The sequence below is a fragment of the Dasypus novemcinctus genome, chromosome 23 (genome assembly GCF_030445035.2).
Source record: "Dasypus novemcinctus isolate mDasNov1 chromosome 23, mDasNov1.1.hap2, whole genome shotgun sequence".
Taxonomy (NCBI): Eukaryota; Metazoa; Chordata; class Mammalia; order Cingulata; family Dasypodidae; genus Dasypus; species Dasypus novemcinctus.
Genome location: NC_080695.1, coordinates 53,763,800 through 53,788,121, shown reverse-complemented (window position 1 = coordinate 53,788,121; position 24,322 = coordinate 53,763,800). Strand labels below are relative to the sequence as shown.

Below are 24,322 nucleotides of genomic sequence, written 5' to 3'. Positions count from 1 at the left end.
AGGTTATCAAGGACCAGGGAGTGAGACGAAAGGGGAGTTATTGTTTAGTGGATGCAGAATTTCTTTTTTAGGTAATAAAAAAGTTTTGGTAATGGATGGTGGCGGTGGTGGTGCAATATTGCTAATGTAATCAATATCACTGAATTGTACACTTGAAAGTGGTTTAAATGGCATATTTTGAGTTGTTCCTGCAATAAAAAGTAAACATATATGTTCCTGCAATAAAAAGTAAACAAGGGGGGAGGGGTGGTGTGCTCAAAACAAAAACCGTTTCTTTGGCTCACAATCCTGCAAGTCAGCAATTTGGGCTGGGCTCAGCTGGAAGGTTCTCCTGGCATGGCTGCATCACTCACGTGACGGCAGTCAGCTGGCAGGTGGGCTGGGTGCCAACTAGTTGAGGATGGCCACTGATGTTCTGCTCGGTGTCTCACCTTCCGTCAGATTAACCCTGGCTTGTTCGCACGGCATCTGGGCGGAGTTCAGGTGAGAGGATTCCAAGGGCTCTTGAAGGGGAGGCTTGAAACTGGCACAGTGTCACTTCTATTACATTGTCTTGGCCAAAGAAAGGCGAAAGGCCAACCCAGGGGTTGAGAAAATAGACTCCACCTCTTGCTGGAAAATGCCGTAAAGTCGCTTTAAGATGGGTTTGGGTACATGGAGGGGGGAGAGTAGTGGCCATTTTCACTATTTACCTCACACACTATTTTGGAAATAACTTAGATTTTGGCAGCAGACATCAGGTTCCAGCTTCCGGCTTTATCTAGCCTGGTAACTTTAGGGAATTCACTTAACTTGTCTGGAAATCTCTCCTCTCTCATTTGCGAACCACAGGCAGGATTATGGAGAGGATTAAATGAGACTGTGTGAAGGGACTAGCTCTGAAGCCAGACTGTCTGACTTCAAATTCTTGTTCCATTCACTAATAAGAGACTTCAGGCAAGGTATTTAGCCTCTCTGAGCCTCTGTTCCTAATCCATAAAATGGGAGTAATAATAATGTAATAATATGGGGAAGCGGCAGTGGCTCAATCAGCTGGGCTCCCGTCTACCATATGGGAGGCCCTGGGTTCGCGTCCTGGGGCCTTCTTGTGAAGGCAGGCTCGCCTGCACGCCGCAGAGTGTGGCCTGGCCCGCAAGCGCCGTGGAGTGCCGCCCTGCCCATAAGCGCCAATCAGCAAGGTGACGCAACGAAAAGGGAGAAAAGTAAAAAAAAACACAGAAGAGCACACAGCAAATGGACACAGAGAACAGACAATGAACAAGCCATGGGGGGCGGGGAGTAAATTAAAAAAAATATATATATAGTAATAATATGTAATGCCTAGTAATAAATATGCAGTCATTGTGAGGATAATTAGTTAAGTAAAACTTAAAGGAGTACCTTGCATAAAAAGCCCTCAATGTGAGCTGTTGTTTACATTCTTAGCATAAGCTTGGAAAATAGCAAGGCTGTAAAAAGGAAAGTTATTCCACCACCCCTTCCCCTGACCAGTTGTATATGAAGAGATGAGGCTGGTATCCTCATTACTACTTTCTGGATATTACAGATGGCCATAAGGATGGACTTTCCTCATCACTCTAAAAATACTAGCTCTTTCAAAAAATGATACATATGTGAAAATCAAAACATACTCCTTAGAAATGAACTTAGAACCTGAGAACTCAGCATGAAGAGAACTACATGGCTTAAGGAGCTGGTAGAATCACAGTTTGTGGTGGGAAAATAATAGCCTGAAAGTCTCCCTGACATCTCTAAAGAATTTATGTCTAAAACATGGAGGCAATTTTGTGTATGTGGAGGTATCAGGAATGGAACCTGAGACCTCATATATGGAAGGCAGGCCCTCAATCACTGAGCTATACCCTGCTCCTCCAGTTTTTTTTTTAGGAGGTGCTGGGGATTCAACCTGGGACCTCATACTCAAACACTGAGGTACACCCACTCCCCTGGAAGTAGGAATGAAAATAAGTCAATGGATTCTTTTTGAAAAATAAATCATATGGACCTTCTTAGTTGTTTAGAGATCAGCATTTCTCCCACTACTTTTTAGGAACAGGAAAAACCCAAGTCTTACACTAGTCCTGGGTCCCAAAGATGTTTAAACTGTTAAACTCTTGGAATAATAAAAGGTTATCTGGTAAATCAAGAAGAGACATGAACTCAAACTTCCATTTCAGAAGTCAAGTACTATGGATTTGTCCATGCTTCCAGTTGAAGGACCAGCCATCTATTTTTTTAAATGAGGAAAACAAGTTATGCCCATTCCTTTACATATTGTCTCTGGCTACTTTTGAGCTACAAAGCAGAATTGAGTAGTTGCTGCAGAAGTTGTATGGTTCACAAACGCAAAATATTTACCCTCTGACCTTTTAACAATTTGGAAGGAGGCTGACCTGAGTTTTGGGCCCAGTTTCATCTCCTGGGTCTGTGACCTTGTGAAGAAGGGAAAGTGTTGGATTCCTCTAGGTTCTTGGCTTTGTTACATAAATGAATTTGAGAACACACCAGTTTAGTTAGGCCAGTAAAAATAATGTTTTGGGAAATGGGAGAAAAGAATAGAGTTTGTTGAGAAATGGGAAGGAAGGATGGATGGACACACTGAGGTTTGTGCAGGCTCCTCTAGGCAGAGAGAGTGGGGTCTGGCTTGTGTAGTTACCTTTTAAGCTATTAATTATTCCTCCCCTTGCTAATGCTAAGGGGAGGGGCCTCAGCTGTTACTGGTTACCCCACCAATGGTGAGGCCTGTCTGGAATATCCAGGGCCTCCCCTTGGCCCCAGAAGGTGTCCCAACTAGGACCTCAAGGTCAAAGTCAAGGTCTCAGCAGGGTCTTTCAGTGATGTCTGTTGGCCATGTTGTCTGTTCGCCATGTTGTGGCTCATCTTCTCGTTTTCCTGTACTAACCGGCCTCACTTCGACCTTGCTAGCTTTGCACCTTGTAACCTTAATCTTCTTAAGCCTAGTTTTCTCTGTAAAATGGAAATAATAATAGTAATTATGTCATAAGGTATTGGTTCTGTCTAAATGAGATAATGCATTCAACATGCTTAGCTCAGCAGCTGGCACAGCAATTATGAAATGTAGCAATAAGAACACAATTAAATTGGAAAATACCTTAAACCTGAAATGGAAGACTGTACATGGGGATAGCAGAGAGAAGGGGTGTTTTATGACCTCAAAATGGGAATTTTAACAACTTTGTCAGGGAAGTGGACATGGCGCAAATGATTGGGCTTCCGCCTAACATATGGGAGAACCTGGGTTCAATCCCTGGGGACTCCTGGTAAAAAAAAAAAAAAAAGTGTGCCCGCACAGTAAGCCAGTGACTATGCAGTGGGTGAGCCAAGTGCCCGCGCAAATACCTGTGCTGTGAGCCAAGGGCCCTCGCAAGTGCCCGTGCAGCAAGCCAGTGCCTGCGCAAGTGACTTACGCAGCAAGATGATGACACAACAAAACAGAGACAAAGGGGAGAGTCAAGGCAAGGCGCAACAGAAACCAGGAACTGAGGTGGCACAAGTGACAGGAAACCTCTCTCCACATCAGAGGTCCACAGGATCGAATCCTGGTGAATCATAGAGGAGAAAAAGAGAAGACAAAAAGAGAAATAGATACAGAAGATCCACAGCAAATGGATACAGACAGCAACAACAACAGTGTAGGGGAGTGGGGGGGGGAGAGAAAAAAAACTATGTCGCCTATCACATGAGGTCATCCCATGTGATACTTACCCTTCTTCTGACACAACTGGACAAGTAACTCCCATCACACAAACTAACAGAACGGAAGACTCTCCTGCTTATGATCATGTTAGAATTCCCAAGGCTGTGACTTCACAGTGTCCTGTCCCTCTGTAGGAAACCTGTGTGGATATGTGATCTCAGTCCATCTCCACACCTTCTCCTATTTCACTCTTTCCATTTAACGGATGAGAAAACTGAGGCTCAGAAGCTGTGGGACTGGTTGGGACTCTTCTGGCTTCTTTTCAACTCTATTGAAAGGTGTATCCAATCAGATTAGTATCCATTTTCTTCTTTTTATCATCAATCTATTTTTAATAGGACATTAAGCAGCACATACACGCACACCCTGTAGACCAGGGGGTGCAAATCCAAGGCCCACAGATGCTTTTGTTTCTTTAGACTTCACAGTGTTTTGTTTTGTTTTGTTTTGAACTTTAGTTTGATTATAGAATCTCAGGAAGTTGCAAGAAAATAGTACAGACAGGTCCCAGGTATCCTTACCCATTTCCCCCCAATTGTAACATCTTCTATGTAACTAAAGTGCAATAGCAAAGCCAGGAGACTGACATTGGTATGAACCACACATAGGTTGTTTTTTGCTTTTTTTAAATAGAGCAATTTTACATAAAAATTCAGACTCCCAGCTTCTTGTGAAAAATATCAGAAGTGACAACTCTGGGCCCAGGTTTCTACCATGACAATAGGTGAAGTTGAGTTGCTGCTGCCCCCTCCCGGTGGGACTGACCCTCCCACTCCAGCTGGCCCTAGTGCTCATCTGGCTAGGGCCCCTCATTTAAGTTACTGTCTTCCTCCTGGGACATTTGCATTTGTGACTCAGTGGCCCTCTAATGTCCCTGTACCAATGCTAACATCCTCTGTTGATGGCTGTTAGAGATGACCTGTGACTTGTGACTTTGTTCTTATCTAACTAGTGGGAAGTTTAAAAACTTCTAAGTGGGGGGATTTCTGTAACGGAAGCTAATACTTATTGTTCTGTTGGGGAGGTGATTTTATATATATTACTTTGGCTCAAGTGGACCTGATACAGATACGCTTTGTCTGCCATTCATTTTAGAATTAGCACTATTTTAAATGCCTATTTTATGATCAGATCTACCCAAGAAGCCCAATTAGGGTTGTGTACTGAGTTAGGGATGGGCTGCGGGGAGGGCAGGAAGTGAGGAGGAGGAAGTTGGAGACTGGCCGTGAGGGGAGTTGAATGGTGGGAGATATAGAATCTCAGAAATGTGGAGGACGGTGGCAGGGTACCGTGATGAAATACAGGAGCTGGAGCCAGACAGATGGAGTTCGAATCCCTTCTCCAACTCTTGATAGCTCTAGGCCCCTGGGAAGATTCCTTAAACTCAGTGAGCCTTGGTTTTCTCATTTATGAGATGGGAAGGGTCATAATCACAGTACCTACCTCCTGGGGGCCGTTGTGAGGAGAGAACGAGATGGTGTGTGTAAAGCACTTAGCACACGTGTGTGCTCAGTAACTGACAACCATGATTATCAAGAGAGAAGCAAAGTGCCAGCAAGTGAGGGGCCAGAGTGAAGGGACCAAAGTTACCATGGGAGAAAGAACAAATCCAGTTTCAGGCAGGAACAGTGAGATGGTTCAGGACAGACGTATCACCAGAGCCTCTGCCGGAAGCTTCTTTTTGCACAGGCCCTGGCTTGCCTTTTCCAACAGAGGGCAGGCCTTGGAGGGAATGCTCCAGACCCTTTGGTCTCTTGGAGGTATGCCTGAGAAGCTAGGTTTGCAAAAATGTTTTGGATCTGAGCAAGGAGTTTTTCTGGGAGTTGAGTTTTCTTCAGGAAGACTTGCCTGCTTCTAGCTGCCTGTGTGTCCACAATGACCCTTCTGATCCCTTCTGTGACAAGAGAGTGATAAGCTGCCTTTCTCCGTGCCCCATGGCCAGAGAACCTATGCGGGCTGGGAGGAGGAAAAGGTTTGGGGGAAGGGAATCAGATGGGCAATTGTTAAAATAGCCCATCAAAGTGGTGATGGTAGCATGCCATTGTAAACGTATTTAACACCACTGAACTGTACACTTAAAAATGGTTAAAATGGCACCATTGGTGTTTTATGTATGTGACCACAGTGAACGATCTTCAGTCTCCTTAGGCTGAAGGTGGCTGAAAAGGCCGGGTTACAGTTCCTGTTCTGCACTGTATTCCACTGGAGCAAATTAAGTTTGAGAGATGTAAATATCATCATAAAGTTTCAACAGTGCCCTCCAGCAGGCGTTCTTAAGCGATCCCCTGATACCAGCCTTGCCTTTGGATTAGCTTAATTGGAACCCAAGAGATCAGAACTTAATTAGAACTTCATTCAACTGCCCTGTTCAACAGTGCTGGCTTAAGGGCTGCTTTGTAAACTTCACTTGGAACTTCTTTCAGATACCTCTCTGAAAACATTGTGAATCAAATGATTCTTACCGTAAACAATTTTTGATAAAAGTTCCTTTATTTATCAAATAAATGATAAAACATTTATCTGAATGATAAAAAGGAATGCAGACCCAAATGAGCTTGTTTCTGCTGGATGTCTTAAGGTGGCAGAGCCAACTTCCTTCATTGACGGAAGCTAACTCTTTGAGGACAGGTCCTGCAAATGGCAGAAAATCCCAGTCAAGCTGATATCAGTAGAAAAGGGAATTTTTCTTGGTTTACACAAATGAAAGGCCTGCAGGGAGATCTTCCAGTGCAGGTATGGGGGCACAGATGATGTCTTTGTGACCCAATTCTCCACCTCATTTTTCTCCATTCTCAAACCACCCCCTCCCCACCACATGGCACTAACCCATGTCTTGTAAGGTTCAAGCATAGAAGAAAGAGAGAATGTCTCTCCCGGGAATTTTTCTTGGGACAAGGGGGATTTTGTGGGCTATTTGGCCAGCAGAAGGAGCCCCACTCAAAGCACCATAGCTGGAGAGTTGGGGGAGGGTGGATCTGCAGGGACTTGGGGTGCTGTTACCACAAGAAGGTGGAAGCAATGCTGGGCAGCTCACTTGGTTAGGGATCATTATGTGGCAGATAACATCACTGAGGCTTAGTCATAAAATGGATTTATTGACTCAGAAAACTAGAAAGTCCTGGGGTAAAATGTGACAGCTTCAGGATCAGCTTGAATCAGGAGCTCAGTGACGTCATTGAGGACCTGATTCTCTTTTGCCTCACTACTTGGCCTCTTACAGGGTCAGCTTCATCCTAACACTGGCCTTAAAGCAGCCACTCCATAGCCAGGAGAAAGCTCTTTCAGAAAAGCAAGGGTACTTATTTCCCAGGAGCCCCAGCATATTTCCTCTGTTATCCTGTGACTCTGAAAGGGGTCAAGTGCCAATCTCCAGCCCTACAATCTTATTGGCCAGCCAGAAGGGATGCAATCTGGCTTAGATCAGGTGACCCAGGAGGCAGGATTATCTCAGCTGCCTTATCAGGGCTCATACCCAAAGTTGGAGGTGGGGTTAATCCTCTCCACCCATCTCAGCTACTTCCCAATGGTTGGGGTGATCGTGGTTGCTGGCCATGAAAACTATAACCACAGCGGGCCTTGTCTCACTCTTCCTTTATCTCTAGGGGTTAGCCTGGGGCTTGCCAGAGAGGAGGTTCTCAGTAAATGTTTGCTGAATAGGACCAAACTGGAACAGAGCATTTTACTTAATTTTGAAAGAACTCAGAAGTTTTATGCATGAGTAAAATGATCGCTGAAAATAAATCTTATCTCAGCCTTAAATGTGGATTAAATGTGGAGTCTAAGACTTTTCACTTCTTTTCCTATTCTGCTCCATATAATATAAAAATTTTCCCTTTGACTTTTGGCTACTCATCAAATTCCATTACAATGAAGAGAATTGTAAACAATAGCTGGTATCAGGAAACTATTTCTAACTCCTGACAAGTCCTTTGATGAGCTCATGATGGTAAAATGTGCTATTATGAATAATTCAGTAAAGCAAAACCTTTTTTTTTTTACATTCTTTGTCTATCAAATAGTCATTTATTATACTTGTTGTTGGTTTTTTCTGTTTTTTGGTTTTTTTTAATCACAGGCCTAAATATCTGTTAAAAAGCACAAAGGCCCTGGTCAGTGATGGAAGAAAGTCTATTTCTTGGCCTTGACCGATAAGGGATGTAAGAAATACCTTTGACTTTCATTTGAAAAAAATTTGTAAGGAGTGGAAAAAATAGATTCTGGCAGGAAAGGCGTGGTAGAATTATTTTAGCCTTACTCCTTTTAAGCAAGAAGACTTTTAGAAGTGACTGTGTGCCAGTCTTAGTCAATGCTTTGTGTTTTTAGTATGGGTCTTGAACTTCTTTTGAGAAACACTGTTTTTCTCTAATGAAAGTCTAACACTGTGAAAACCATGCGAACACCTGCTTAAAGTTTTCTGTGATAAGTGTTTTGCCTTGGTTCTAATCCAAGTGTTTGATCATTTCTATGATCATAGTTACCGATAAATTTTGTCATGTATAGGGATTCTCTGGTGGCTGAAAACAAATACCTATATTGGGAAGGAGTCTGTGATGTTTTAAGTGTGAGCCAAGCCCACAGCCCTTAACTGTAGCACTTACCCTGCTTTGTCCCTGTCCCCATCACTCTGGTCACAAGTGATTGAACTAGGAATAAATGCCAGGCCCCTCTTGGGCCAGCCACTCTAGGACGGAGAGAGGAGAGAGAATCAGTGAGAGAGCAGAAAGTTCAGGAAGAAGCCACTGCCAAGGAGCTGAGTGCCACACAGAACTAGAATGTCACTGGATCACCAGAGCTGCTGGTGGACAGCTGGAGGCTTTCCTGGGCCCTGAACAGCTCTAAACCCTGGTCTAGTTCTTCCTGACACCTGGCTCTGCAACAGTGGATGGTTTCTTGTTCTTATCACCCCATCTACCTTTACAGTCACCCCCTGGACTAGAATGTGTTATTATTCAAAAATATTTTGGCCCCTCCCTGAGGGAGGATTGGCCATGTGACGGCTTTGTTCAGTGAAATGAATGGACGTGACATGCCATTTATCAGCACATGCTTTAAAAGTCAAAACACAGTTCACCGTATTGTTTTCCCTCTGCCATGGTAACTGGTGATATTTCAGAGAGGGGCTGCTCTCTTAGCCTGGGCCCTAGAGTAAAGACATCTTGGAGCAGAGCCATCCAATTGTGTTTTTTCCCCTGAAATGTTCATGTAAATTGAGTGAAAAATAAACCATGGATGATACAAGCCACTGAGACTTTGGGGTTGTCTCTTATTGCAGCATAATCTAGCCTAATTAAACGCAGCCCCAGTAACAGAGGTAAACTGAGCATGTGTCTTTCCTGCAAACCTAAAGAGCCTCAACGAATACAATATCATAGCCAACCACACTTGCACCTACGAAACTGGATAACATTTGCTTCTGATTTTTCTTTTCCAGGGTGGAATTAGATTAGTCAACTGATACAGATTCAGTTACTTTCAAACGCTAGTTGTTTCTCTTTCCAGTCTTCAGTCCTCCAGTCTGCCTCTGTATGTCTTTGCCCATAAAAACTGGTGCAAAGAACTCTTTAGATTTAACCCCTATTAATTTCTGCCTTTTCTCTCTTTGAAGTTTAGGTCTTTCATGGCGATGTTCTCCCTAGCCCCAGATTCTGTTAAAAAAAAAGTTTCAAACATAGAAGACATGAAAGAATTTCAGAATGAATTCAGTACTTAGATTCTATGATGCACATCTTACTTTATTTGCTTCATCACTTACCTGCCTATTAAGCCTTTTCTCTATCATTCATCTTATTTTTTGGATGCATTTTAAAATATGTTGCAGATACCTGATGACATGATGATGTTCTCATTCCTTGAACCTTAGTCTTTTTTCTTTTAATTCTAGATTTAAATTTTTTTTCTTTTTCAATCTTGTGGGAGTTTGCCTGAGCTGTTTCCTCTGCTCGCCCAAACTTGTGCATTTTCACCTGATAGCGATCAAGAACTCAGTGAATTTGTCCACATTCCATAAACCCCTGGGTGCCCACACTTCCTTAATCTCACTCTATAATTTTTTCTATCCACTTCCTCTCCTATCTCTTTACTTGCCACAACTTTTCATTTGCTTTCCCTTCTCTTTCCGCTCCGCAGCAGATAATTTTTAAACTAAACAACAGCCGAACAATATCCCCACTGTTCTGCATGTCTGAGTATGCACAGCACGTCCACGTTTGCCCAGAAGAGAAGGAAAACTCAATTTCTTCCATTTTATTTCTTTGCATCAAAAGTGATTAAATCTGTCGGCATGACCTTCATACATAGACCATTTGGCTCTTTTTAACGTCAATTTTAAAAAGTAAGTTGAGCTGCATTCCCTTTGTAGGAGAAATCTTTACCACAAATGGTGCAGTAAATGCCAAGGGAACAATGCATCTTTTGTCGGACTAGAGAGTGACACTGCTATCCTACAATTGCCAGATTGTTTAAATTATTATACGGCCACACATGCTAGTTACATATTTGCATTGTTGGACAAGTATTTTCTTATTTTGGTTAAAGATAGCTTTTTGAAGGGAAGCTTAATCTTACAAAGAAGGCTTGGAAGACCCCGTTCTGTGGTCTAGTACATTTAATTTTATTACCCTGGCTAGCAGTGCTAGCCAATTTGTTAATGAAAGGTTTTCGGCAATGAGCTAAAAGCCTGCACATAAGTTCCAGCAAGTCAGCAATCACCATATTTTATTTACTAACAGCTGTAGTAAAGCTTTGTGTGAAAAATCTTAAGTAGCACTTTCTTTTTTGGTGAGCATCAATTTCATTATGCTCTTTTCAACCTTATGTAGGACTCTGAAGTAGGGTTGGCTGCTTCAAAGGGAAGGGGAAAAAACACAAAACAAAGAAAAAAGTTCATAAACAAATATTGTGGGAACAAAGCGAAAGGAAATTGTTCAGAATGTTGTTAGCAATTCCCACTTTTAAATGCCAGGATCTTTGTGCATGAGTTCTTTCTTGTTTTGATACTTGTTAATTGAGTGAATTTTTTCATTCATTTTCTCAATGTTCATGGATCACCTACTCTGGGCAAGGCACTCAGGTAAGCAATGGGAATGCAAAGAAAAAGATGACATACTCTGGTCTCAGAATTGGCAGTTCGGTTGGAGAGATAGACATGTAGGCGGCAGTGATGTTACAGTCTGAGGTGCTATGACAGAAGGCTGCACAGAGAATCGGGGAGAGTGCCTCCCCAAAACTGAAAAGGGTGAGAATGCTTCAGATGTCTTCCTGAAGCCATCTGGAAGGGCAAATGGGAGTTAGCCAATTAAAGAAGGAAAGAATAGTAGTTAAAACTATTATAAGCAATAAACAATCCAACTCCCAGTGATTTAGGCATTAAAGAGAAGATATTGGCTCCTATACCTGAAAGGTCCAGGGAATCCTGGTTTCAGTCACGGCTGGATCAAGGGACTAGTACAATGTCATTAAGAATCTGCCATTGGTGGTCTACCCAACATCTTTCTTGCTAACAGAACCCCATTTGGTTTGCTCTCATTAGAGCTGCTGTGTCCTTCAGGGGGGCTGCCCCAGGAGTTGATCCATGATCGGTTTGATCCAACCTGGGTGTGGGCCTTCACTGCATTTTGGACCAATGAGTCTTGAAGGAAATTCAGCTGGGAAACTTCTAGGGAGATTTTCCTTGTTCCTAACTGGACAAAGTGCTTGCTCTCCGTAAGCCTCAGTTTTTCTCTTTTGGGCAAACCCTCTAAGGTTGTTGTAAGCCTCAGTTTTTCTCTTTTGGGCAAACCCTCTAAGGTTGTTGTCATGGAAATTAAATGAGAAAATGTATATGGAAGCCCCTAGCATAGTGATATATTGTCTAATAGTAGACTCAATTCTAGCTAGTATAGCATCAGAGGGAAGGCTATACTAGTCATTTATTATTGTTGTTATTGTTATTGTATTAAACAAGAAAAAGTGACCTGTGTGTGTGGGGAATCCAGCTGGTCAGCTGGCTCAGGCCTGGTTGGAGCCTGTGGCATCTGAACCTTGTCTTGCTCTCTGTCTCTCAGCTTGGCTTTCCCGAGTCTTGGGCAGGGTTCCAATAAGAAGGAAGCCCACTCAAGAAGGGCTGATTGAGAAGAGTCTAATGATGGGACAATTTGCAAAGATGTGGACAGGGTTAAGGGAAACCAGCAAGAAGTGAAGCACCCAGAGCTTACAGAAGCTTGGAAGCCATTCCCTCTCCTTGGCCTAAAGGGACAAAGGAAGGAAACAGTTTCTAGATTTAGTAAGAGCTGTAGGAGAGGGTGCCTGACAGGAGTGGTGGCTTTGGTAGAGACACACACAGATATGTGACCCAGCAGGGAGCAAACCAGGAGAATATGTACCCCACCTTTCTCCCTACTTCCCCCCACCTCCTGCTGGTGCACCCCATTGCTTGGACCCAGATAGAGAGGAAGGGAGCCTGGTTGATGCTATCTGTAACAACCAGCCTTCCATGGTACAGATTAGGGTGGAAAAGAGTGGATCTGGAGGGGCAGGAGAGAATTTCTGGCGTCCTCTGTATTGCCTTTGTTCTTGGGAAGAATCTCTCCACATGAATTTAAGGTCCCTTGACTTACTTGGTGCTTAGCCCCTGTTCTGTGGAAAGGAGGAGCAGGGACCCTCTATCTCCCAGTTTCCAAAGCAGTTCTCTAGCAGGAGTTGACTGGCTTTGTTTGGGTTATAAGAAAAGACTCTTAAGTGGAAATAGGAGACTCCACCCCATTCCTGCTCTCTGCATACCTTCTGCATTACTTCATGGTTTCCCTCCACCACCTTTGGCTTACTGGTTAACTATCCTGGGGACTGTATTCAATTGCATGTAATGAAAAACTCAAGAACAATGGAAGTAAAACAAATGAAGTTGTTATCCTTACATAAGGAGATGTCCAAGTTAGGACAGGCAGAAGCGAGAGTGGTGGCTTGAGAAAGCCATCACAGGCCCAGGCTCCAGCTTCCCACCTGCTGCATCAGCCCTAGGATGTGACTTTTGTCTTCATGCTCAAAAGATGCTGCTTCACTTCCAGCCTGTGCTCCAAACTGGAAGAAGTAGAAGGGACCTTCAAGGAAGAAGGGAAGCGAATTTGGCTCAACCGATAGAGTGTCCGCCTACCACGTAAAAGGTCCAGGGTTCAAACCCAGGGCCTCTTGACCTGTGTGGTGAACTGGCCCATGTCCAGTGCTGATGCATGCAAGGAATGTCATGCCACACAGGGGCGTCCCCTGCATAGGGGAGCCCCATGCACAAGGAGTGCGCCCTGCAAGGACAGCCGCCCCTTGCAAAAAAAGTGCAGCCTGCCCTGGAGTGGCACTGCACACACAGAGCTGAAGCAACAAAAGGAGACACAGATTCCCAGTGCCGCTGGCAAAAATGCAAGCAGACAGAGAAGAACACACAGTGCATGGACACAGAGAGCAGACAACTTGTCCAGGGGGGATAAATAAATAAATAAATTAAATAAATCTTAAAAAACAAAAAAAGGAAGAAGGAACAGCTCTATCGGGAAAGCAAAACTTTCTCAGAAATCCTGGGGCATGTTCATTTCTATCTCACTGGGCAGAACTATGTCACATGGCTGTCCCTTGCTGCATGGGAGGCTGGGAAATGTAGATTTTTGGCCAGGCTGATTGCCATTTGGAAGTAACGAGGTTTCTGTTAATAAGGATGAAGTGGAGAGTGGATGTTGGGAGGACAACTAGTGAGGTCATCCCCACTGTCCAATCGCTCTCTGCGTGCTTGGCTTTCACATATGTAAGTGGTCCCCAGACCTGAAGCTCTGCTGTTCTAAGGGCTTCAGTGCATTGGGGGAAATCAATCAATACAGTTACTTAGAAAAGAAAATCAAGGTTTAGATTTAAAAAACAAAGTCCTTTGGAGACAATTTCTAAAACATGTAATAAGCCTCAACTGTATGTACTGTCCTTTCATTGGTACCTGCTCTCAGAAAATATGCTCATCCAAAGATGACTGAGAAATGACTTCAAAATTCTTCACATTGCCCAAGTTACTGCTTGTTGCTCCAAAAGGACCCATGTGTATTTCCTCTAGCACAAACATTCAATTAACTTCTTTTTCTTTGCCCTTCTCAGACATATGGTCAAGATAAATATATAATTCAAATCTCTCTTCTCTCTTTAGAGGAAAAGAACCAAATTCATTGCCTGTGATTTTCTGACGGAGTGGTTATACAAGTAAGTTTTTCATGTCCTTGAATATCCAGGGACCCTAAGGATTCAAAAATGTTCATTTGCAAGCTGAATAGTAACAACTGACTTGAATTCTTGCATATTGTATTTGTGTCATTCAAACATGTGGCATCGCGCTCAGTCAAAATCCGAAGAGGACAGACGAGCCATTCACAGAGTTCTTCTCCATTCCATTTGTGGCTGAGTGGCTGAAGCACCAGTGAGTACCCACACCAGGCTTCAAACCATTTATTCTGATTTTAAGATTGTGCTAACAAGAACTTTCTTCAGTCTAAGGGAACTAACTCATGCAATCCTTCCAGGAAACCAGGCCAGTTTTACTTGTAGCTCTTTTTGCTGTGGTTGTTTCTAGTCTAGAGTGAGCGCATCTTACCCATTTAGTGATTTTTCAAGAAGTACATCAGAAATAAAACAACTTCAAAAATTATTATCCTAAGTAATTCATTTCTTCTCTCTCTCTGAAGGTCATTATGCCTCCGTAAATACTACTCAACTTTTCTAAATATTAATTTTTAGTTATATGAGTAATGCATTCATAAATTCCCCATTTGAAATATTAGAACATGACAGAAAAGTTAAAACTCTCTCTGACTGTCATTCTTCCCTGGTTCTCCTCTCTTACAGAGGTATTCAGAGTTGGGTGTGTAGTGCTTCCTTCCCAATCTCTTAAAGTTAGTTATATCACCACATAAAATTAAGTTATAGCTGTATAAATTTAGCAGTATTGCTTTGTGTGAGCTATTTTTCGTCATTGACATAAAATAATAATGATGACGAAAACAGCTAACATTTATTGTGCACCCATATCACTGTACACAACACGTATCTCAGCATTTAACACAAAGGATTTGATTTTCCTAACAATGCTGTTACCAGCCCCATTTTGCTAATGAGGAACTCTATATATCATTCTGCAATTTGCTTTTACTTAGCTCAAATGTATGTTTTTTGAGATCTAGTCATATTGATTCAATTACATTCAGTTCATGCCTTTTGACAAGTGTATGGTATGTTTCATAATTTATGTATGCATGCAAAAATATTTATTGAGCATCTATGATATATCCAACATCATTCTAGGCTGGAGATAGAGCAGTGAGCAAAGTAGCCCTAAATCCCTGCCTTCATGGAGCTTCCAGTCTAGTGGGGATGACAGTAGAGGTATAGGGAAAAATAAAGCAGGGGAGGGGAATAATGGCGTATTAAGGAGACTCAATTTTATATAGGATGGTCAGGAAAGACCGCACTTAGAAGATGACATTCAAGCAGTGTTTAACTCTTTTAAGGTAGAAGAAAAGATTGTTCAATTTAGAGAAAAGAGTATATATTTAGCCTGTTGCTTTCAAAATGTTTCCACCCTTTACAAGAACAATGTCAGGAAACTGAGGCACCAGGAAACTGGGCGAGTCACAAAACCATATATTAAACAGACTGGATGACCTTAAATTAGACCCTTAGCTCTCAAACATCACAGCTTTTGCATAAATCTGCCCTTCCTGAGAATTCCAAGTTGAATATGCTTTTGGCTGACTTTCTCAATTTTCAGAATTAAAAATTCCAGGTATTACCAGTTTAAAAAAAGATCTGAGAATAACTATACATAAAAAAAGGACACTGGAAAATCTTGTTGCTTAGTTTCTAAACCTGTGCCTCTTGTCCATCATGAAATGGAAGAAAGACCCCATAATTTGTTGACCATACATGATAAATAGATGAAAGGTTGGTATATGTTTTTTCTAGCAACAAGGGTTTTTAAAAAGTATTTTATTAACTTTTTTAAATTGAAGAATTTGAAGGTTTACAGAAAAATCCATGCAGAAAATGCACTTTGTATTACTATGGTACCTCTGTTACAATTGATGAAACAATGTTGTAATTGTACTTTTAATCATAATCCATAGTTTACATTATGGTATATTTTTCCCACATATGCTACCCTATTATTAACACCTTGCATTAGTGTGGAACATTTGTGGTAATTCATGAAAGAACATTTTTATAATTATACTGTTAACTATAGTCCATCATTTACAATAGAACTCACTGTGTTGTACAGTCCTATGTTTTTCCTTTTAATTTTTATTCTGATAACATTTATATGACCTAAGATTTCCCCCTTTAACCACATTCACATATATAATTCAGTGCTGTTAATTGCATCCACAATGTTGTGCTACTATCGTTACCATCCATTTCCAAAACTTTATAAGCAATCCAAATGGAAATTCTGTACAATTTAAGCATTAACTCCCCATTCCCTACCCCCACCCCATCCCCTGGTAGATTCTGCCTCTGTGAGTTTGCTTATTCTATTAATAATTCTTTCATATCAGTGAGATCATATACTATTTGTCCATTTTTGTATGACTTATTTCACTCAACATATCTTCAAAGTTCATCCATGTTGTTGCATGAATCAGAACTTCCTTTTTATAGCTGTATGATATTCCATTGTACATATATACTACATTTGTTTATCCATTTATTGGTTGATGGACACTTGGGTTGCTTCCATCTTTTTTTTTCTTTTTAAAGATTTATTTATTTATTTATTTATCTCCCCTTCTCCCCCACCCCGGTTGTCTGTTCTCTGTGTCTATTTGCTGTGTCTTCTTTGTCCACTGCTGTTATTGTCAGCAGCATGGGAATCTGTGTTTCCTTTTGTTGCATCATCTTGTTGTGTCAGCTCTCCGTGTGTGCGGCGCCATTCCTGGGCAGGCTGCACTTTCTTTCGCGCTGGGCGGCTCTCCTTATGGGGTGCACTCCTTGCGTGTGGGGCTCCCCTATGCGGGGGACACCCCTGCGTGGCATGGTACTCCTTGTGCACATCAGCACTGCGCATGGGCCAGCTCCACACGGGTCAAGGAGGCCTGGGGTTTGAAACGCGGACCTCCCATGTGGTAGACGGATGCCTTAACCACTGGGCCAAGTCCGCCGCCTGCCCAATTGTGAATAATGCCGCTACGAACATCAGTGTGCAAGCATCTGTTCCAGTCCCTGCTTTCAATTCTTTTGTGTATATACTAAGTAGTGGGATTGCCAGGTCGTATAGTAATTCTATACCTAGCTTTCTGAGGAATTGCCAAACTGTCTTCCATAGTGGCTGTACCATTTTACATTCTCAACAGCAATGAATGAGTGTTCCAGTTTCTCCACATCCTCTCTAACACTTGTAATTTTCTGTTTTTTCAATTGTAGCCATTCTAGTGGATGTGAAATTATATCTCATTGTGGTTTTGATTTGTATCGCCCCAATAGGTAATGATGTTGAGCAACTTTTCATGTGTTTTTTAGCCATTTGTTTATCCTCTTTGGAGAAATGTCTATTCAATTCTATTTTCTTTGTTTTTAAAGAGGCTTCAGATTACATAAATGTTACATTGAAAATATAGGGGATTTCCATATATCGCACTCCCTTCCCCTCCCACACTTCCCCCATTAACATCTTCATTAGTGTGGTACATTTTTAACACATACTGAAGCATTGCTACTAACCATAGTCTATAGTTTACATTATGCTTTACACATTGTACTGCAGCATTTTATAGGTTTTGAAAAAAAATGTGTAATGGCCTGTATCCATCATTGCAATATCATGCAGAACAATTCCAATGTCCCCAAAATGCCCCATGTTACACCTCTTCTTCCCTCTCCTTCCTCTCAGAACTTCTGGTGACCACTGTCTTTATATCAATATTACAAGTTCTTCCATCACTAGGATAATAATATTTCTACTGAAGTCCATAGTTGCATTCTTCTCTTATGTTTGTTCATTCCTTAATCTTGGGGGTTTGGGGATGGTGATGCCCACTCTTCTTCCGACTGAGAGGGAGCTTAGACCCCATGGGGCAGGTGGATGGAACTGTCTTGCTTACAGTTGTAGATATTCTCTGTTTTTTGGGATGGGCATTGTTTATCATCATCATTTTGTTAGTTGTCCTGGGTGAGTCTGATGAACTGGAGAGTAGGTGTTGGCTGCAACTCTTCTGAGATTCAGGGCTCAACTGACATAAGAAGAGCTGGAAGATTTAAGCCTCTGGGACATATGTTTAATGGGTATAGTGCTAATAGTAGGCTCAAATAAAGGGAACAGAATAATCATGTGTAGGAAAATTATAAATGAGTCTAACTCTGATACATTGGGGAGATAGGTTCTCATATATTCCAAAGCAAGGCCTACCAATAGGGTACTGATTTCTGGGGTTTCTCCCCTACCTATAGTGTCCAGATGTCTCTAGAGCCCTCAGGAGCACTCCTACTTGAGGCACTGTTTACAATGGCAGTCAGTGAGGTCCTCCTGAGATGTGCTTAAGCGTAACCTCTGGAATGATCCCCTGATTCACTTTGAAATCTCTTAGTCTTAAACACTCATTTGTATTTGATACTTCCCCTTTTTAGTCTAGGTCTTTTTCCAAGTGCATCGCTAGTTGATGCTTGGTAATAATCCCTCGGTGCCACACCAGCTGGTGATGCAACTAGAAAAAGACCTTGAATAAAAGGGGAAAATGGTAAAGACAAATGAGTTTATATGGCTAAGAGACTTCAAAATGAGTTGGAAGGTCATCAGAGGGGTCACGCTTACACACATCTCAGCAGGATCTCAGAGATAGCCAAAGTAAATACAACCCTAGGCAGTGGTGTTCCTGATGGCTATGGAGACACCGAGGCCCTACAGTCATGACAGATGGCTCAGGAGTTTGGTGCCTTGCCAGTGGGCCCTACTTTGGAATTTGTGCTCCTCAGTATGATGGAGTTGGACTCAGATGTGACCTCTCTCTATGCATGCCTTTTCTGTCACTTTTACTGAACCTGTGGTTGGTTCTGGGGTTGGTGTATGTTCAGGAGACTTGAATCTCTGGACTATCTATGTGCCGTCTGGACCCTGAGCCTCAGCAGAGTTGCAACACTTATTCTCTGGTTTGTTGGACTTACTCAGGTCAGCTAACAGGGAGGTGATGATGGTCAGCCACCACACCAGGGAAGCGAGAGTGTCTCCAACTGCAAGCAGACAGAATCGATCCATCAGCCTTGTGGGATCTAAGCCCCCTCTCAATTTCAAGGTAGAGAGGACATTGCCATCCCAAGGTCCTCAGGATGGAGGAATAAAATATGGATTAGGTGAACTTATTGGCATTTTACTATAAAATTATTGTGACTCTAGCAATGGAAGAAATTATATCATTGATGTGGAGACTGTGGCTGCAGGAGTTGCTGAGGGCAGGGAGAGGGAAAAAGAGATGTGATATTGGAGCATTTTTGGGACCTGGCTTTGTCCTGAATGATATTGCAAGGACAGATGCAGGACATTATATATCCTGCCATAACCCACTGAATGGACTGGGAGAGAGTGTAAACTACAATGTAAACTATAATCCATGTGGTGTAGCAATGTTCCAAAATGTACTCATCAAATGCAATGAAAGAAGTTATCACACTAATGAAAGAAGTTGTCGATGTGGGAGGAGTGAGGGGTGTGGGGAGTGGGGTATATGGGAACCTCTTATATTTTTTATTGTAACATTTTGTATTATTTACATTCTTTAAAAAAAAGATAATTAAAAATAAAAAATAAAAATCCCTTGGTGCCAAGGAGACTCATCCCCGGGAGTCATGTCCCACACATGAATGTGGTGAGTTATTATGCTGAGTTTGGCTTAGAGAAATATTTTACCCATTTTTTAATTGAATTGGTTGTCTTTTCATCATTAAGTCATAGGATTCCTTTATATACTTTAGATGTTAAACCCTTATTGGATACGTGATTTCCAAATATTTCTCCCATTAAGTTGTATTTTCACTTTCATGATAAAGTACTTTGATGCACCAAACTTTAATTTTGATGAGGAAGTTCAGTTTTTTCTGTTTTTTAAATTGTTGCCTGTGTTTGGGTGTAAGGTCTAAGAAACCACTGCCTAATACAAAATCCTGAAGATGCTTCCCTATGTTTTCTTCTAGGAGTTTTATAGCTCTGGTTCTTACATTTCAGTCTTTGATCCATTTACAGTTAATTTTTGTATATGCTGTGAGACAGGGGCCCTCCTTCACTCTTTTGCCTATGGTTGTCCAGTTCTCACAGAACCATTTGTTGTAGAGACTATTCTTTCCCAATTGAGTGGACTTAGCAGTCTAGCAGGTTGTGGCTTTGCCTTGAAAATGAATTATTATTTTCCCCCTTACAATAACCAATGAAAGAGAATCTTAAAATAAAAGCATGTCTCTAAATAAGAGTTCTCTCAAATCTTTAGTCCTTGATTATACAAATGTCTTAATTTAAAATGCTTACCAACTTTATTTGGCCGCTCTGATAAATATATTGCACCAGGGCAGCAGCATTAATTTCAGGTGGACTCCAGAGGAACAGAAACATCTGAGTTCTTACTTTTAACTGGGATCTCTATTCTCTACTTCTATTACCTTTCACAGGGATACCCAGAAGCATGATAAAAATTAATAGGATACTATTCTAATTCATTTCATGCAATAAATGTTTATTGAACACCTGGCATTATTGAAATGCCAAGCACAGAGCTTGTTGGTGTGGAGAAAACTGACGGATTGGAGTGAGAGAGATGTTTACAACTGATTGTAATGTCCCCTTAGTGAGTGTTGCAATAGCGATGTTAACAAAGCAGTGACAGAAAATAAGGAAGCAAAAGACCATCCAAGAGCCCTTCCTGGCCAATCTGAAGCCAGACCAGCTGGGACAATGGCCAAGCTAGTCAGTGCCCAGATTTGTTCTTGAGAGGCAAGAATTCAGGTATTGCATTCTTTCCGAGGTTACTCTAGAGCAGGAAGAGTCAGAGAGGCAAAGGAGATTGGAAGTCCTTAAGGAGAACTGAGGGCAACAGTGGGGAAACAATATCTCAACCTCAGCACTACTGACATTTAGGACTAGATGCTTCTTTGCTGTCGGGGGCCATCCTGTGTTATTGCAGAGTGTTCGGCAGCATTTCTGGCCTTTATCCACTAGGTGCCCATGGCATCCGCACAGTCAAGACAATCAAGAATGTCTCCAGACATTGACAAATGTCCCCTGGGGGGTACAAAATCGCCCCTGGTTGAGAGCCACTACTCTAAACCATGGTTTTCTACCTTGGAATATCCCTATGTACAACTGAACAGAGTCTAAGAGACAGATAAGGTAGATACAACCCCAGGTATTGGTTCTTTTGAGGGATAAAGAGACCCACGGGTTCTATGGTCATGGCAGAAGGGGTTCACTGCCATGACAGATAGCCCTTCTTTGGAGCTGGTGTTTCTGCGTGATGGAATTGGACTCAGAGGGGATCTCTTTTCACAAGACTTGCATGCTACTTTATTGGAATTGTAGTTGGTGCTGGGCTTAAGATATATGTAGGGGATTTGAATCTCTGGACTGATAATATGACACCCAGGCCCAGAGCCTCAACAGACTTCAGCTCCTACACTTTGATTTATTGGACTTACTCCACTCAGCTAACATGGAGTTGAAGAAGGTCAACCACCACAACATGGAACCTAGAGTGTCTACAACTGGAAGCGGGAGGAGTGCATCCAGTATCCATGTGGAATCTAAGCCCCCACTTGACATAGATGTGCAATGGACACAACCAATCCAATGTCCACAGAGAAAATGTGGAATGGGTATGGGAACCGTAGCCATGGTGGCTGCTGGGTGTGGGGAACGGGAGGAAGAGATGAGATGTGGAGGCGTTTTCGGGACGTGGAGTTGTCCTGGATAGTGCTTCACGGACAATTACGGGACATTATAGATCCCCCCAGGGCCCACTGGATGGAACGTGAGAGAGTCTGGGCTATGATGTGGACCATTGACTATGGGGTGCAGTGATGCTCAGAGATGAACTTACAAGGTGCAATGGATGTGTCATGATGATGGGAGAGAGTGTTGCTGTGGGGGGAGTGGGGGGCGGGGGCGGTGGGGTTGAATGGGACCTCATATTTTTCATAATGTAATTTTTAAAAAAATAATAAATAATAAAAAAAAATTATTTGGGGAGCTTTAGAAAAATATTGGAGCCTGGCCTTATCCCAGACCTATTGAGTAAGAATCTTCAGGGTGTAGACCAAGCATTGGTATTTTTTTTAAAAAGAACTTTCTAGATGATTCTAATGGACAACCAGGCTTGAGATCTCATCCATCGGGAAGAAGAAGTGCTATGTCTAGGAAACAATAAATATTAAATAGTATAAGAATAGCCAACCTTATTGAGCAGTTATTCTGCTAAGTGCTTGTACATGTATCTCATTTAGTCCGCACAAACCCTAGGATATAGATAGTAAAGCTGAGATCCTGGAGCTGGGAAGATGAAAAGGAGGTGAGGTGGGTCTTATGTGAATGTGGTGAAAGTTAGGGGCAGGAGAATGGGATATAGACATTTTGAGCAGGGTTTAAATGTACCAGTGGGAGGGAGATGAATTGTGAGGGATAGACTCTAAGTATGTAAAGAAAGTAAAATATAAATTAGTATTTCAGACAGTATTGGATTGGAGTTAAGAGCATGAGGGATAGAATAACCAAATGACCTTGGGCAAGTGTTTTAGTTATCTATTACTGTCTAACAAATTGCCTCAAAACTTAAAGATTTCAAACAACAAATCTCTCATCTCATGGTCTCTGTGGGTTGGGAATTTGGTGGCAGCTTAGCTGGGTGGTTCTGGTTCAGGGTCTCTCATGAGGTTGCAGTCAAGATGTCAGCCTGGGCCTCAGTCATCTGAAGGCTTGTCAGAGTCAGGAGGGTCTGCTTCCAAGATGGCATGCTCACATGGTCCCTAGTTGTTGACTGGAGGTCTCAGTTTCCCCCCACGTGGGTCTTTCTGTGGGCTTCTCAAGTGTCCTCCTGACATGGCGACTATCCTCCTTTAGATTGAGAGATTCAGACATAAGGAGGAAGCCACAGTACCTTTTATGACCCAGTCTTGGAAGTCAAATGCTGTTGCTTCCACATATTCTGTTAGTTAGAAGTGAGTCATTGAGTGCAGTTCAAAGACTACATTCAAAGGAAGAGTGGTTAGGGTCTACCTTTTGAAGGGAGGAATTCCAAAGAAACTGTGGACATATTTTGAAAGTACTTCAGCAGGCCACTCCCTAAGCCTCATTTCCTCATTGATACAAAGAGGTTGTTGTGAAGTTGCAGTGAAATGATGCACATACAATGGGATCATGAACAGTCCTAACATGTAGTAAGTGTTGCATAGATGGTAACTAGTGGTTCTTACTGTCATTGAAGAACAGCATGGCCTTGCAAAGAGAGACAAGCAGAAGAAGTCATTCCAGGCCAAAGGCATAAAGGTGGGAAAAGACAGGACACGGCCCAGGCACAGTGTGGGAAACCAGACTGGCTGGCTTGTAGAGCATGTGAGGATGTAGGGATAGAGTCAGAGATGAGGCTGGGAGATAGACAGGAGATGGATTATGGTTTTCAGTAAAAGCATGAAGTTTGGCCACTGTTACATAAGCAAGAGAGAACGTCTGAAGATTTTTGAGCAGAGGAGTAATGTGATCAGACTGTGTTTTGGCAGTAAACTCCAGAGGCTGGTATAGGAGATACATGAAATTAGGGAGAGCTTGGAGTCAGGGCTACAGTAGCAGCCCTGAGGTCTTCAGCTAGTGAATGGAAGTGGAAAAGGAAAGGCATGGGATGGGTCAAAAGGAGAGGTGTGCCTTGAGAGGGTGAGGTTTACTTCTGGGCAAATGGGAGGCCCCATTTGAAATGAAAAAGAAGAGACCTATTCAGAAAACCAGGTTCAAGGTGAACATGATTCCTGTCTGGGTCACATTGCAATTGTGGTGCCTCATGGGAAACACTGGCCTGAAGCTTAGAAATAGAATCTGAAGGAGACCTGAGTTTGTGAATCTTGAAGTTCCTGTGTCAAACATATTCATTGAGCCAAGATGGGTAAGGGCTGGACTTTGGGGCACCACAGAGCTGGTTCCAGAAGTTCTATGAAGAGGCACTTACTGTAATAAGTCACATGGTTGGCAATGGTGACCAGGGCTTGCCTTGCAGTTGTGTCTGCAAAGTAAGCCCGAGTTTCAACTTAGATAACTATGTTGACTTGACATGACTGGTAGGGAGGGACCATCCCTATGAAGACTATGGGGATTGAATGTCCCCCTTTCTAGAAATCACCTACATTTAAAAATGGCATTACAGGCTTTGTAAAAATGGTACATACTCCTTGAAGAAATTCAAACCAAACAGAAAAGTTAAAAGAAAAAGGCACAAATCACCTAAGAGCTTACCTCCCAGAGAGAACCATTATTGGCATTTTACTTCTCTGTGCATATATACACACTTACAGATCCATAAATGTGTGTATATTTATTCCTCTGAGAACAGAGCTAAGAGTGAGGGAAAATTCGATGTGGACAGGAGAAAAATT

The 24,322-nt window shown here is 42.3% G+C and overlaps 1 protein-coding gene across 3 annotated transcripts in view; it reads left to right on the top strand.

Annotated features, from left to right (window-relative positions):
* IQCK (IQ motif containing K) overlaps positions 1-24,322 on the top strand; it is a 144,045-nt gene that overhangs the window by 22,795 nt on the left and 96,928 nt on the right. For all 3 annotated transcript variants that reach the window (XM_004450400.4, XM_058286362.1, XM_071211314.1), the window contains exons 5-6: positions 13,872-13,924; positions 14,061-14,138. In XM_004450400.4, coding sequence (XP_004450457.1) covers positions 13,872-13,924; positions 14,061-14,138 — 131 coding nt within the window. The remainder of the gene's footprint in view (positions 1-13,871; positions 13,925-14,060; positions 14,139-24,322) is intronic.